This window comes from Microcebus murinus, chromosome 14 (assembly GCF_040939455.1).
Source record: "Microcebus murinus isolate Inina chromosome 14, M.murinus_Inina_mat1.0, whole genome shotgun sequence".
Taxonomy (NCBI): Eukaryota; Metazoa; Chordata; class Mammalia; order Primates; family Cheirogaleidae; genus Microcebus; species Microcebus murinus.
This window is the reverse complement of record NC_134117.1, coordinates 7892250-7906640: the sequence shown is the minus strand read 5'-3', so window position 1 is coordinate 7906640 and position 14391 is coordinate 7892250. Positions and strand designations below refer to the sequence as shown.

Here is a 14391-nt window from a genome sequence, read left to right as displayed (position 1 = left end):
TGTTATGGATAAATTGTATGCGATTTCTAGGTTTATTCATTAATTCATACAGCAAATTGTGCAAGGCTTTGGAGGATGCAGTAGTGAACAACGGGGATTTGAGTACCTTCCCTCCGAGAGCTGTGGGGAAACAGTGCAGGGGGAGATGCTCAGACGTCAGCAAGTACTGAGAGAGAGGAATGTCGCACAAATGGAGAGTCTGAGTGCATTGCAAAATACATGGTCAAAATGAATAATGTCAAATTAAATTGAGAAATAAGTGCACCTTTGTATTTTTCAGGTTCCAGAAACCAATATCTTGGGACAAATTGGACATGGCTATAAGTATGCCATAGGGGCCCTCAACAATGGTAGAATAGGAATTGCTGCACAGGTAAGTCCAACTGTAGCTCCTCCACCATGTGAGGCAATTGAAATGGAAAAGGAAGACAATCTTGTGAGACCAGTGAGTCTTTGAAAGCTGTGAACACAAGGTGGCGGCCTTCCCCCATGCGAGATGAAAGTGCTGCTTTGATTACCTTTCGGATTCTGTTGCGGTCATTTAGGAAGTGTCCAGGGAGCTAAACAGTGGCCTAGAGATGCGGTTTTTCTGCTTTAATGTATTGTTCAGCACTTCCACCAATAACTTCCAAAATGTATTGGAAATTTAAAATGGCATTTAAAAAATTAACTTTTTAAGGAAGGCCTGAAATTGATTCTGGAAGGAATTTTTAAAATTAAGAATATTTATTCTATTGTGTGGTCAGGATCTCTATTCTATAGATAATAAATAGATTTTGTTGATTGGTGTTTTGCATGTGAAAATCAGACAATGTTTTTTTTGGTGGCACATGAAATAAAAGAGCCATAGTTGAATAGATGTATAAGATGAGAACTATTTCTCTTTTTTTAACCAAATTTGCCCTTTATAATGCATATAGTATTTTTTCTATTAAGTGATATCAGTTTTCTAGACTAACAAAATGAATAATATCTTCGGTATTATTGTAAATTACATCATTTTTGTAGCGCATATTTATTTTTAATCAGTGAGTATCCAAAATTTAAGAACTTGTAGCTTTCAGATTTTGAAGATGTTACATATATATCAGCTGTTGGAATATACATTGGATTATCACTCTAGAGTTTTGATCTGCTGATCTAGAGTTTTGATCTAGAGTTTTTTTCTGCTGCTGTTATTCTGCCAACAAACTATTCTTAGATCAAAACTTAACCCAGGTTTCTCACAAAGTTATACAATATCTTATTAAAGAATATTGGCTTATCAGTTCTTTTTAAAGTTTTTCTGTGATTTAACTTGTTCAGATATGGCATTAAATACTACAGTAGTGGATCTCATTATTCCCAGACATATAAATAATATAGATGTTCTGGCAATAAAATACATGGCCTGAGCTTTAGTCTAATTACTCCAAGTTATCTTATAACCTAATTAAAAGTTAAGGTCAGGTAGTTACTGTGTCTCGGTGGATGCCTTTTGGAAGAGGAGGGACATCGAATATAACAGTGAACTGAAGGCGTCTGTCCTCAAAACCTTGCACTCAGAATTTAGTTTTTCGGTATTTATAATGGAAACATTTTACTCAGATGGGAAAGCCTATTTTAACTGACAACTGATAATGTCAGTCTTCATATTAAAATAGGGTGTTATTTACATATTTTAAACTTAAATTGTAAGAGTATAGTGACATCATCTTATCTCATAGGCAAAAGATCAATGAGTCTGCTGCCTCATGTTAATTTGGGATTTGTGGGAAGGGAGAGTTGTCCCTTTAATTTTTAACTTAATATTCTATTTTTGGGAGTTCCAAATAAAAGGCTGAAAGAAAATGTGAATGAACACTAATGAAATATTGATGAGTTTGTGGGCATTTCCCCCAAAAGCTTTAACTATTGATTTTTTTCTTTTTCTAAAACCTACATAGTTTGACATAATTAGATAGTGATTTAATAGCTGCCTAATGTTGAAATTTAGGAACCATTTCTAAGCTTGAGTTGTTCAATAGAGATGGAAGTTAGTTAGCAATGAGACAGTTTAGCTAAAATTGTCACCGTGTCCTGATTTGTTCTTCAAGTGTGTAAATTAATGTTTTTACCACTTGTTCTGTCTCTCTTTTTCCTTGAGACAGAGTCTCACTCTGTTGCCCGGGCTAGAGTGCCATGGCATCTGCCTAGCTCACAGCAACCTCAAACTCCTGGGCTCAAGTGGTCCTCCCACCTAGTCCTCTCAGAGTGCTAGGATTACAGGCATGAGCCACCACATCGCCACCAGTTGTTTTCTATCAGTTGTTCACAGTCCTAACTGTGCATTAAATCACTGAGGAGTTTTTAAAATGCTGATGTTTGGGCCACACTCCCCAACTCTCTACTCCCAAGATCTGGATTCTGTTGTTAATCCCAGGTTTCAGTATTTTTTAATCAAGTTCCCCAGATGATTCTAATGTGCAGCCAGGGTTGAGAAACGTTGCTCTCACGTGTTCTGATGCCCTTGCCTGAAAGTCTTAGTAATCCTAATCATATACAAAATGGACAGGAAGGTAGAAGGTTAAAAAGTGACCGTCCACATTTTACTTCTAGGAGAACTGGGGGAAGCTATTATTCTGTAGTCTCTGAGGCCAATTCTGAGTAAAACTTTTGTGGCTTACTTTTATGCCTGGTTAAAGAAGATGCCTAAAATGCAGTCAGGTTGTGTGAACATAGCCTTGCTTAGATATTGACCTCTATGCTAGAATTAAATATGCTCAAAAGAAATCACTCAAAGTTTTCCCCAATTGTCAGAAGTTCTTTTGTACAAATGCAGTGGGTGACGATGTGTTATTGACACACACTTCACCACCTCAACCTCTCCAGTTCTTCCCTTACCTCAACTGTTCAATTTATGTGTAAAAGCAGTTTACAACTTGGATAATTAAAAGCATAAACTTGTAACAAAATAAAAAAATCTGATCTTTTATTTTTTTAACAGATGCTGGGGCTGGCCCAAGGATGTTTTGACTACACTATTCCATATATTAAAGAAAGGGCACAATTTGGCAAAAGAGTATTTGACTTCCAGGTATGTAATTATTAGGCCCTTTCTACTGTACTGGATCCTCCCAGCTTCCTGGAAATGCAAAGGCTCGGAGGGAATCGCCTCAAGAGGATTTTAATGGCAGAGGGGTGGGGAGGACGAAATAGGCCTCGGGGAGTATACTTGGGAATGCCTTGATCTTTTCAGAAAGCGGGAGACGGTAGTCCTTGAGGCCCAGCTATGGCAGGATGCAGGATATCTTGGTGAGCACTATGGCATCATTACCTCACTGCTTCGGAAGCTCCAGGGTATGGTGTCTGGAGTCAGATTTCCTGGGTTCAAACCTGGTTCTTCCACTTATTAGCTTTAGGCCATAGGCAAGTTATCTTGCCTCTCTAAGTTTCATCTGCCTCATCTGTAAAATACTACTACTACTTGTCCTATTTTAAATTAGGTATGTATAAGGTGTTTCACACATTGTTTGAGTATAACAAGTGTTCAGTAAATACTAACACTTGTTCTGAGTCCCTGTTTAGTCCACAGCCACGTGGTAATCCTCAGAGGACTATGCTTTGGCACATCTTATAGAAGAACCAGTTTGCTGCAGTAAATGCAAATGAGATTTGATCAGCCAAGCATATTCGGAAATACTGGCCTGGTCCAGCGACGCAGCTTCTTCTCCTCGGGTAATCGGGATTCCTTGCTGGCAATGGCATTCTTCCTGTCCATGCAGATGTCTTGCCAAGGTAGCAGCAGCCTGGAATGGCAGCTCACCAGGCCTTTTAAACAACCTGAAGCATGTCACTCTAAAATTCCAGAATAATTACTTTACATGGTTGCAAACCTCCTTTCAAGCAGCTCTAGGTTCCAAGCACAATTTCTTATTACACTACCAGCTCTGTTGTGCTGCATTGTCTTCAAGTTCATAATAATGATGAGTATGTTCAAACTGTGCACGTATAGAGATACCAGGCTATGCACATGCACAGCCAGTTCAAGACCCAGAAGGACTGAGTGCGGCAGGCCTGGCCAGTGCCTACCACAGCCCATACTATCATCCCCATCTTATGCGTGGGAAACTGAGACACGTGGAGTTTGAGTTCCCAAGGTCACATAGCTAGTATGATACCAAAATTACAGGTTTGTGTCTTGGCTCCTGGTCTAATTTTCATTTCATTAGAGTACTTGCTCAGAGCCAGCTACCACAAAGATTGAGATGAAAGGGACAGAATGTAGAGACAGTTTTGAGAGTCTTTTACCTCTCTTGTACACAGGAAACTGCTTCTGTGTGTGCCTATAGAGAGAGAGATAGGTCAGGTATACTAATAGGTATAATCATAATGACATTTTCAGAGATGCCTAGTGTGGATAATTTAAAGAAAACTTGGAAATTTGATCTTAAAAAGCAACATTATTAACTATGTGAAGCTTTGATTAAAGTTAGTAGGGTTTTTTCTTAACAACTTTATCTCATTGGGGTGATTTGGTTTTTGTTTTGCATGCGTTCGTTCTGGTCTTTCTCACCTCTAGGCTACAAGGTCCTTGAGGGTATGGACCAGGCCTGTTCATCTTATTTCTTTCAATTGTTTATTCAGCATAGATTTATTGAACATGTCTGTGCCAGGCCTTGTGTTCTCAACGTAGTTAGGGAACCAGTATTCAGCAATAGTGAGTTCTTATAGAGCAGGAGACATGCCTCACTCACTTTTCTCATGGTACCTAACGTGGTAATTGGAATAAACAACATGGATGGTGTCTGTATGAATTGAACTGAACGAATGTAGTTTGCAAAAAATAATCAGAATCTCTGAATTCCATATAAAAAGCCATAAAAAATTTCTAGAACAGTAACATTGGCATAGAAATAGACAAATTAACTGATGGAACAAAACAAGCCAGAAATAGACCCACATATGTATACAAATTTGATATATGACAGATATGGCATTGCAGATCACAGAATTGGGAATATTCTTTCCTTGGGGATACAAATGAAACTATATCCCTACCTCACACCATATAGAAAATAGATTTCTGCTGTAAAGACATAATGTAAAAAGCAAAACTTTAAAATTTTTAGGAGAATATCTATATAACCTCATGGTAGGAAAGGATTTTGCAAACAGGACACAAGAAGTACTAATGATAAAGATAGGATTAGTGATAAAATTGGTAAATTTCTTTTCCTCAAAAGATGCCGTAAAGTGACAAGACAAATCAGAAGGGTTTACTCTGCACATAGTTAAATGGGTATTTAGTTTATTATTATGCTTCATAACCTTCATAACCTACATGTTTTTTGTACATATCAAATTTTTGTACATATCAAATAGAGAAGGAAAAGAATCTATAGAATATTTATGAGCAGTATTGTTTTTCTCGAGCTTATTTCTCCATTTTTTAAAAAGGCCACTCCTGGGATTATTGTGTGATTGACTTAATCAAGATTCTCTATCTTAATAACATTCATCACACATTATTATAATTATTATCTGCTCTCCCCACTGGACTGTATGGATCATGAAAACAAGTAATTGTGACTATAATGTTCGGTGTGATTTCTCCACCGCTCCACACAGTGCCTCGCATGCCATAGCCGTTTGGTAAATATCTGAGAGGATGGATAGACGGGTTAAACATGAGAAACATTTCGGTTTGCAGTAAATATCAGTGCCTATTATTTCCAAGAAATTGTTTATAACTATAAATGTTAATATCTGTATTCTCACTAAGTCAGTTTCTTTCATTGACAAACATTGAGTATGCACCTAATCACCCTCAAAAATTTCAGGGTGGGAATGATTGGTGCTTCAAATATTCCTTCATTACCTTACAGGTAACATCTGTACAAAATCAAAATTTTCTTAATTCAAGCAAATAAAGAATATATTCAAAGTTTTGCTGTGCAGGGATTTAGCTTAAACTCAATTTTGATCATAAAGAGTTAAAAATAATTATTAAATATAACAGTGAAATCTTTAAACTTTGTGATAATTTTTTAAATCTTGACAATTGTGAAGAAATATGTGGACTCTGAAATGTTTCTAAGAAAAGAGGGTTTAACAATAATTGTAGTATCATATTTCATTTTAGATTGCAGATTTTTAAGTACTTTAAATAAATGAATGTGGATTTCCTTTGGAGTATATTTTGAGCATGTCAGTGTTGTGTGTCCAGGCAGGACTTTGAGGATGAGTTGCTTTTTAGAAACCATAATTCTCTAATGTGGTCCTGAATGTTAATAGGGGCTTCAACACCAAGTGGCTCTCGTGGCCACCCAGCTGGAAGCTGCGAGATTGCTAACGTACAACGCTGCTAGGCTTGTAGAAGCTGGAAGGCCATTCATAAAGGAAGCATCTATGGCGAAATACTATGCATCAGAGGTAAAAAAAATATGATACAATACAACACAAACAATAACAGTAATTAAGGATTATAATTTATCCTTCTTTTTCTTTCCCAGATATGTTGTTAACCTTTTCACTTAGGAACGTTGATTGAGTTTTGATTGTTTTTCAAGTACAATAACATGGACTTTTCCAGTTCCTATAATAGAAAAGCAAAAATGTAAAGCTGCCATAGGAAAATGCTTTCACTCTGTGAGGTCTCAGTGTTTTCATGAGTAGCCCAGATCAGATAGACCAGCCACTGCAAATCCATGGTGGAGCTTCCTCTCAGTGATGGTCTGGTGCCCATTGCTTCAAGTTAGGGCAAAGCGAATGCCGTGGAAGGTGATGTCTTCATAATGTGAGCGAATGAGGTTAAAAATACCGAGGAAAAACTGTTTTTTTTAATACTTTCTACTCATATGGACGCATTTTATATTTAACTCATTAGACTTTGGCCAGAGAATTTAGCCAAACCATTGGGCAGCTGTTTCCTAGCCTCAATGGTATGTTTTAGACACTCCATGGCTTTAAATACTCATTCAGCCTCTCCAGCCCCTGAATTTCATCTCCTGCCTCAACTTCCCTTCTGAGTTCCAGACTAATATACCCAGCTTCTGCTTTTTTTTTTTTTTTTTTTTTTTTTTTGAGACAGAGTCTCACTTTGTTGCCCGGGCTAGAGTGAGTGCCATGGCGTCAGCCTAGCTCACAGCAACCTCAAACTCCTGGGCTCCAGTGATCCTTCTGCCTCAGCCTCCCGGGTAGCTGGGACTACAGGCATGCGCCACCATGCCCGGCTAATTTTTTTTTATATATATATCAGTTGGCCAATTAATTTCTTTCTATTTATAGTAGAGACGGGGTCTCGCTCAGGTTGGTTTTGAACTCCTGACCTTGAGCAATCCGCCCGCCTCGGCCTCCCAAGAGCTAGGATTACAGGCGTGAGCCACAGCGCCCGGCCTCCAGCTTCTGCTTTGCCCGCCCACCCATTGCACCCTCAGAACCTGAGCATCATCCTGGCGTCCTCCTTTTCCTCATCCCCCACGTTAAATCCGTCGTCAGTCCCTGTGGATTCTACCCCCAAAAGATTTCCTGAATCAGTGTATTTCTCTCCTTCTCTGCTGCCACCTGTCTCGTCCAGCGGCATCACTTCTTGACTGAACTCCTGCAGTCACCTCGCTGCCCTCTTGGCCCCGGTCGCTCCCTCCCACACAGTCTCCCCTGTCACAGTGTCCGTGAGGCCACGGCACTCTCCAGCTTTAAACCCGTCGGTGGTCTCTCGCAACAAATGGAACTATGTATTAGATTGCTGTCTCCGCTGTAACAGATTACCAAAAATGAGGTCACTGTAGCTGTAGAGTTTTATTCTCTCTCACTTCTGGATGTCAGAAGTCTGAAGTGGGTGTCACTGGAATAAGATAAAGGCATCCGCAGGGCTGCCTGTGTGGACCTTCTAGGGAGAATCCGTTTCCAGCTTCTAGAGCCCGCTCGCATTCCTTGACGCGTAGCCCCTTCCTTCATCTGAAGCCAACAGCGCGGCATGTTCGCGTCTCTGCTCTGCTCCCTGCCTTGCTTCCACGGGGCCTTCAATGATGTACTCCTCCCTCTTGCCCCTTTAAGGACATTTGTGATTACCTTGGGATAACCAGGATAACCACCCCATCTCAAGGGCCCTACCGTAATCACATCCGCAGAGTCCCTATTGCCACACAGGGTGGCATGTTTGCAGTTTCTGGGGATTAGGATGTGGACGTCCTTGAGGGGCCATTGTAATATTCAAACGCTCACCACTCGGCGAGCTTGGCCTGCCCTCCACTCTGTTTTCACAGCTCACTGCGATCCCAGCCACAGGCTCACTCGCAGGGCCTTGGGGACAAGGAGCCCACTCTCCCCTGGAGCCTGACCTCATGTTCCTCGGCTTGAAATGCCCCCAGCTCATCCTTTAAGTCTCAGCTATGCTATTAATCCCGCAGCTATTCCGCCATCTATATCACGTCAAGGCTCCCAACAAGCTCTCCTTTCATCCCAGGCCGTTTATCAGTTTCTGTGCTTGTGGTTTAATGTCTCTCAGTGGCCACCAGGACCGATGGGGCAGTGACCAGCCACTCCACCATTGCGTGCCCGGCGGCTGGCAGAGTGTGGGGCATAAAGAAGGCCCTGGATAAATGCTCCCCAAATGAACAGCTCCTCTCAGCAAGCACATAGTGTGAACACTACTCTAATTTTCTTAAGAAAATGGGAATTTTGTGAATTAATAGGATATTTTACAGAAATGATATAGAAAATAGGACTACAGAGACAGTGCTAGTTTATAAAATAACTTCATTCCTTCCAGTTCCCAATACCAGTAAATCCAGGTTGCTAAAAATGTTACACAGAAGTGTTTAGAATGCATAAGTTCTGTGGTTTCAATGTGTGATTTGCTTCTTATTTTTGTAGATTGCAGGGCTAACAACTAGTAAATGTATCGAGTGGATGGGAGGAGTAGGCTTCATCAAAGATTACCCTGTGGAAAAATATTTCCGAGATGCAAAGATTGGTAAATAGGTTATTTTACATTTTATTTAATTTATTTGCCTCTTTAGGTGTTTTGGCTATTTTGTCAATTTTATATAATAGTGCTGGTACCTAGATAAAGGCAATTTTAATCTCTTCAGTAGGTGTTTATTGGCTTTCTTGTTTTCTTGTTGCTGGGTTTTTCCTTATCTCTTATTTAATAAAAGGCGGGGGTTGTTTTTAAAAACATCAAATTGCCTTTTAAAATACTTTAACAGGCTTTTCAGTAAAACTACAAGAAAATCTATCTTAATTTTTTTAAATTTTAATATTGTATGATTAGTGTATGGGCTTTAACACCAAGTGGCCCTCGTGGCCACCCAGCTGGAAGCTGCGAGATTGCTAACGTACTACGCTGCTAGGCTTGTAGAAGCTGGAAGGCCATTCATAAACAGTTTAAGGCTGTTCTTTGAGGAATCATTCTAGTGTCAGAAGCTGAGTGTCTAATAAAGCCTGAGCAGTTCAGCTCCATGACTAGATAGGAAAATAACGACAGCTCCAAAAGCTACCTGTTCCTTAATGACAGTCTGAGTTTATGTGTTAATAGTTTGAGAATCAGAATTGCCAACTATTTAATACTGATTCTGGACATGTATAAGCCAAATGGAAGATTGTCATCTCTTAGTCAAAATTACTTTGTCAAATAGTACCATAGTCAGGGGACATTGAATGATGTTGCTAGTAACAGTTTTATAGCATGCAGAGGTAACATGCATAAAGCTATTTCTTATATAGACTTTTAACTGTGGTTCCACTCCCAATTGTTCCTTTTGCCCCCTTTTGTTTAAGGTGCAATATATGAAGGAACTTCCAATATTCAGCTGAACACCATCGCGAAGCTCATCGATATGGAATACTGACATCCCTAGGAATGGGACTTCAGGTGTCGCTGTTGTAAAATTTTAAACTCTTGTGCCTTGTTGGAGAAGTAAAGCTCCAGAGCATTGAAATATTTTATTTAAGCCCTTAGTTGTGGTCTTGGGGACAGGCCTTTTAGATTTTACTGTTTCAGTCTGCTTAACTTAGACACAGGAGATCATTTTTTTAAATTTGGGAAGACAAGCACCCATATTTTCTCCAAAACTGGTTTTAAAGTTCTATACATATTTATAATATCACTCTAGTTTCAGAGAATAGAGAAGTTTCACCTCATCAGCATTTGGGAAAATAAAGACATTCAAAGTACTGAATTACTTATAGAAATAGTTATTTTATATTCCTATTAAATCTTTATCATGTGGCATCAGTCAGAGAAACATTTGTTATAGGAGGCAATTTTTACTTAATACTCTTTTCAATTCTAAATGGCTAGATGAGTTTTTAAACTAAATAAAAATTTATTTAGAAAAATCTAAAAATTCTAGTTTTAAATATGAGAATGGGTGGAAAATAAGCATATAACTGTGTAGGTCATATAATTGAAGAAAACCTTATTTTAACAAAGTAAATAAAACAATATCATTTGTTACTATGATTGATCTTTATAAAAGATGCAGTCCATGATGGCTTCAGCAGGTCATTTTAAAAATAAGTCTCTACATTAGTTTTCAAGTATAAAGTTTAATTTGTTTTAATAATCAGAAAATGCTGTACTATATTGTAATAATCATTCTATTATGTGCTATTTTTCAATAGTACAATTTTTTTCTGTATTTTAATTGAAACAGTATATTTCCTCAAACTTGGTTATTGACCTTTATCCTGAATAGTAATTCAGAAATTGGCTTTTGGTTCAGTTGTTGCCCATAAGGAAGGGTATCAGACTCTCACAAGGAATGGGGGGAGAGTTGTAGAGTTTGAGGAAGCATATTTATTCTCATTTATATTTGGGAAGGCAAAAATAAACCTATTGTTTTACAATACAAATTATAAAATAGGCAAAGCTTAATAAAATGTATAGTTGGCAATGCCACCTCTTCAGTGTTAAAGAACAAGAGACCCCATTGAGGGTACAGATCCAGAGTCCCCTCAGGAGCAAGGCAGATAACAGAGGAGTTTTTATGTATTCTGGACAGGGGCCATGGGTTAGAGATGAAAAATGTCCCAAAGCTCCTTCAGTGGCTTAAAATAATCATTGCTGTTAAGTGGGAAGCATTTTAGTACTTTAATGAAAGGATGTTTATTAAGAAAACCTGACATTTTCAAAGTAATTTTGCTTTGCTCACTCATGTTTATTGAATTGGATTAATTTCCACAATGCAAATCATAGTTAAACATTCAAAATTGCATAAATACAATTGAGATAGGAATTACATTAAAATATTAGGAAGAAATAAGGACAAGTTTAGACCTTGAATCCAAAGAGATAAAGTCTACTTGACTTTCAAATAGGGAGATGATGAAAACCCACTCATTCAGTCTTTCAGAACAAAAAGACAGTAATCTGATAAGAAAAGTAGGGGACGGATGAAATGCCCTACAGGGGCCTTAGACAGCTTTAATTTCGGTGATTATGTGAAAGAGGTGGTCTTTACAGATGATGAAGTGGAAGCTGACGCTAGTAGAAAGAATCCCAACTTCTTCCTATGGAATTATAAACATGCAAAAGTACAATAAACCTCGTGTTCAAATTAGCAGTATCAAAGAGCCTCCCACATACATCGGACCTTGAATTAACATTTAGAATTGATAAAAGTTTTAATTTTGTGTACATATTTTGTGCATGTTCACAAAGAACACTTAAAATTAATTATATTATGTATTATATTTGGTCATTAAATATGAAATGTCCGATTTTGAATCAAAAGTGTGGTTTATAATATTTCAAACAAGAACCAGTACAGTTAATCAAATTATGTGCCTAAACTGTTGACACAGTTTTGCCATCTTAACGGTAGCTTGTTTATGCCAGCAGCGACAAAACCTGGAGAGCCAGTGGCGATGAAATAATGAAAGGCATTTTCCACAGCTTATTGAGAATTGAATATTTTTCCCTGCAAGAAGTGGTCCAAAGCCTTGAAGAAGTGGTAGTCAGTTGGTGCACGGTCTGGTGAATTCGGTAGATGACAGAGAGTTTCCAAGTCCAGTTTCTGTAGCTTGAGCAGCGTTGTTTGTGCAACATGTGGACAAGCATTGCCTTGCAAGAGGATTGGCCTGCCTTTCTTGACCAGGCTCGGCTGCTTAATCACAAGCATCCTCATCATTCCATACAGTTGGTTGCAGTAGACATCCGCTGTATCAAATGACCAGGTTTCATGAAGCTGTAGTGGATAATACCAGTGCTGGACCACCAAACAGACACCATTAGCTTTTTTTGATTAATATTCAGTTTTAGGCTGTGTTTCGGCACTGCATCTTTATCCAGCCATTGGACTACAGTGTAGAAACAGTTCACCTTTATGTTGTGACAGCAAAGAAAGGCAAGTTTCAAGGCGATTTCTGTGCTGACGTTCATTTAATTCATGCGGAACACCCATGTATCCAGCTTTTCTATCTTGTCAATTTGTTTCAAATTGTTGGAATAGTAACATCAAACCATGCCGCTAATTCACAAGTAGGTTGAGATAGATTCGCCTCCACTACAGCTTTCAGCTCATCATTATTCGCCTTGGTCTCAGGTCGCCCATGTGGCTCATTTTCAATATTAAACTCACCATAATGGAACTTCTCAAACCATCGACGTATCGTGCATTCATTAGCCACATCCTTCCCAAACACTGTTGATATTTGGAGGTGTCTGTGCTACCTTGGTTCCATGATGGAACTCATATTTGAAAATAACATGAATTTTTGACTTACCTGTGGTTTCACAAAAATTGCTCTTAAAAAAATGTGAAAGATAATCACAAGTCAAAACATGTGTTTGAAATACTGAGGATGTACCCTTCACAATAAAAATAAAACAAAAAGTGTCAAAGAGAAATAAATGTGAGAGATATCAGCTGTCAAACTTAGTACTTAGGGAAGTCGGACATTTCATACTTAATAACCTAATACTATATGCATGCACCTTCTTCTGTTAGTGAATCAGTGAATGGTGAAATGTGTTATTTTACCAAAGAGGATGTTGTGGATTTTCCTTGTAGTTCTTTCATTATTACTTGTCTTCTGGTACTCATGACTTTGAACTCTTTAACGCTATCTTGAATTTGAGGCGGGTGGAGAACCAGTGCTTTGCCTCCTGAAGCCTGTTATCATTTTTGTTACTTTGAGGATCGGGCTGTCCTGGGGCTCAGAAAGGAAAGAACTGTTTAAGCAGACTTGCGTGGGCAGAGCTAGACTCCACCCACCTGCCAAGTCAGTATTGTTAGAGATTTCATTTTACAACGCAAAAATGAATGAGCATCAAAGATTTTAGAATCATGGAAAGTTAAACCTGGAAAGACCTTAGTGAACCATCCAGCTGACTCTTTCATGTTAAAAGTGAAGGATTCATAGCTTAGATGACTTGCCCAAGATCATCCGTCCAGGGGCAAAGACAAGAACCCAAATGCACTTCCCAATTCAGTGTTCTTCCTATTATTAAAGATGGTTTCTGTTCAACGCATTTTTAATTTCATCCTCATATTTCATTACTCTTGCTGATTTATGTTTAACTGATAAAGAGTTAACATTTCAGAAATGTTGTGATTGACCCATGTCATTGCTTACATGTATGAATCACTTGCCAAAGATCCTGGCATTTAGTGGCTCTCCTAGGCTACTATGTCAAATGTGAAGATTATTGTGTGATCGTTTGGTTTCATTATTCTGATGTATTTTATAAATGCACTATCCTTGCCAATGTATTTTTGCTGCTCTTTCATAAGGTGGAAGTTTTGTTTTAATGGTATATATTAGGCTGTATTCAGTGTTATAAAACCACTATTGTATGGAGAATGAAAAAATAAAGCACGAAATTAACTGGAGCTTTGTGCTACTCTTGAAAACAAAATTGTTTGTTATACATACAGATGAAGTAAGAAAATAATGTAATCTTCCTGCAAGATAGATACACCTTTGTTTACCAAGCCAATAGCTTGCCTCTTATGTAAGCCAATTTTGTTTTCAGAGAAGAGGTCTTATAACGTAGACCAAGTTTAAATTCATGATGCTAAAGAAAATTTTGCCAGAGGACTCTTTTTTTTTAATGACAAAATAAGCAGCTCTTCAGTAGAGAGGTCATCTCTTTTGAGCACATCCTCACGGTACAGATAGATATCTGGCTGATATTTATGCCTGTACTTTATAGTATTACTTTTGGAAATTTTATATATTGCACTTTTTACTCAGTGATCCACTGCAGTCTAAAGCCATAGAAGATTTCATCTTGTCTGTTCCCCATTATTTTCTACATTATTTTAGAAATCTAGATATCAGTCCCCTTTTTTTTTTCTTTGTCATTCAGCAACATGTACTGAGTGGTTGCCACATCCAAGGTGCTGTGGGCTCTGAGCCACCATGCAAAGATGAATAAAAACAGCTCATTTATATGTGAGCCTATCTCAGGTGTCTTTTGTC

General features: G+C 38.3%; 1 protein-coding gene across 3 annotated transcripts in view; it reads left to right on the top strand.

Moving 5' to 3' along the window:
• The window catches only part of ACADSB (acyl-CoA dehydrogenase short/branched chain), a 45284-nt gene extending 31485 nt beyond the window's left edge, over positions 1-13799 (top strand). For 2 of the 3 annotated variants that reach the window (XM_020280752.2, XM_020280754.2), the window contains 5 exons: positions 281-373; positions 2966-3055; positions 6256-6393; positions 8836-8935; positions 9742-13799. In XM_020280752.2, coding sequence (XP_020136341.2) covers positions 281-373; positions 2966-3055; positions 6256-6393; positions 8836-8935; positions 9742-9812 — 492 coding nt within the window. In that variant the 3' untranslated portion in view covers positions 9813-13799. Of the gene's footprint in view, positions 1-280; positions 374-2965; positions 3056-6255; positions 6394-8835; positions 8944-9741 lie in introns of all 3 variants that reach the window. The other variant, XM_020280753.2, reaches the window with a different exon arrangement.
• Positions 13800-14391: the final 592 nt, after the last annotated feature.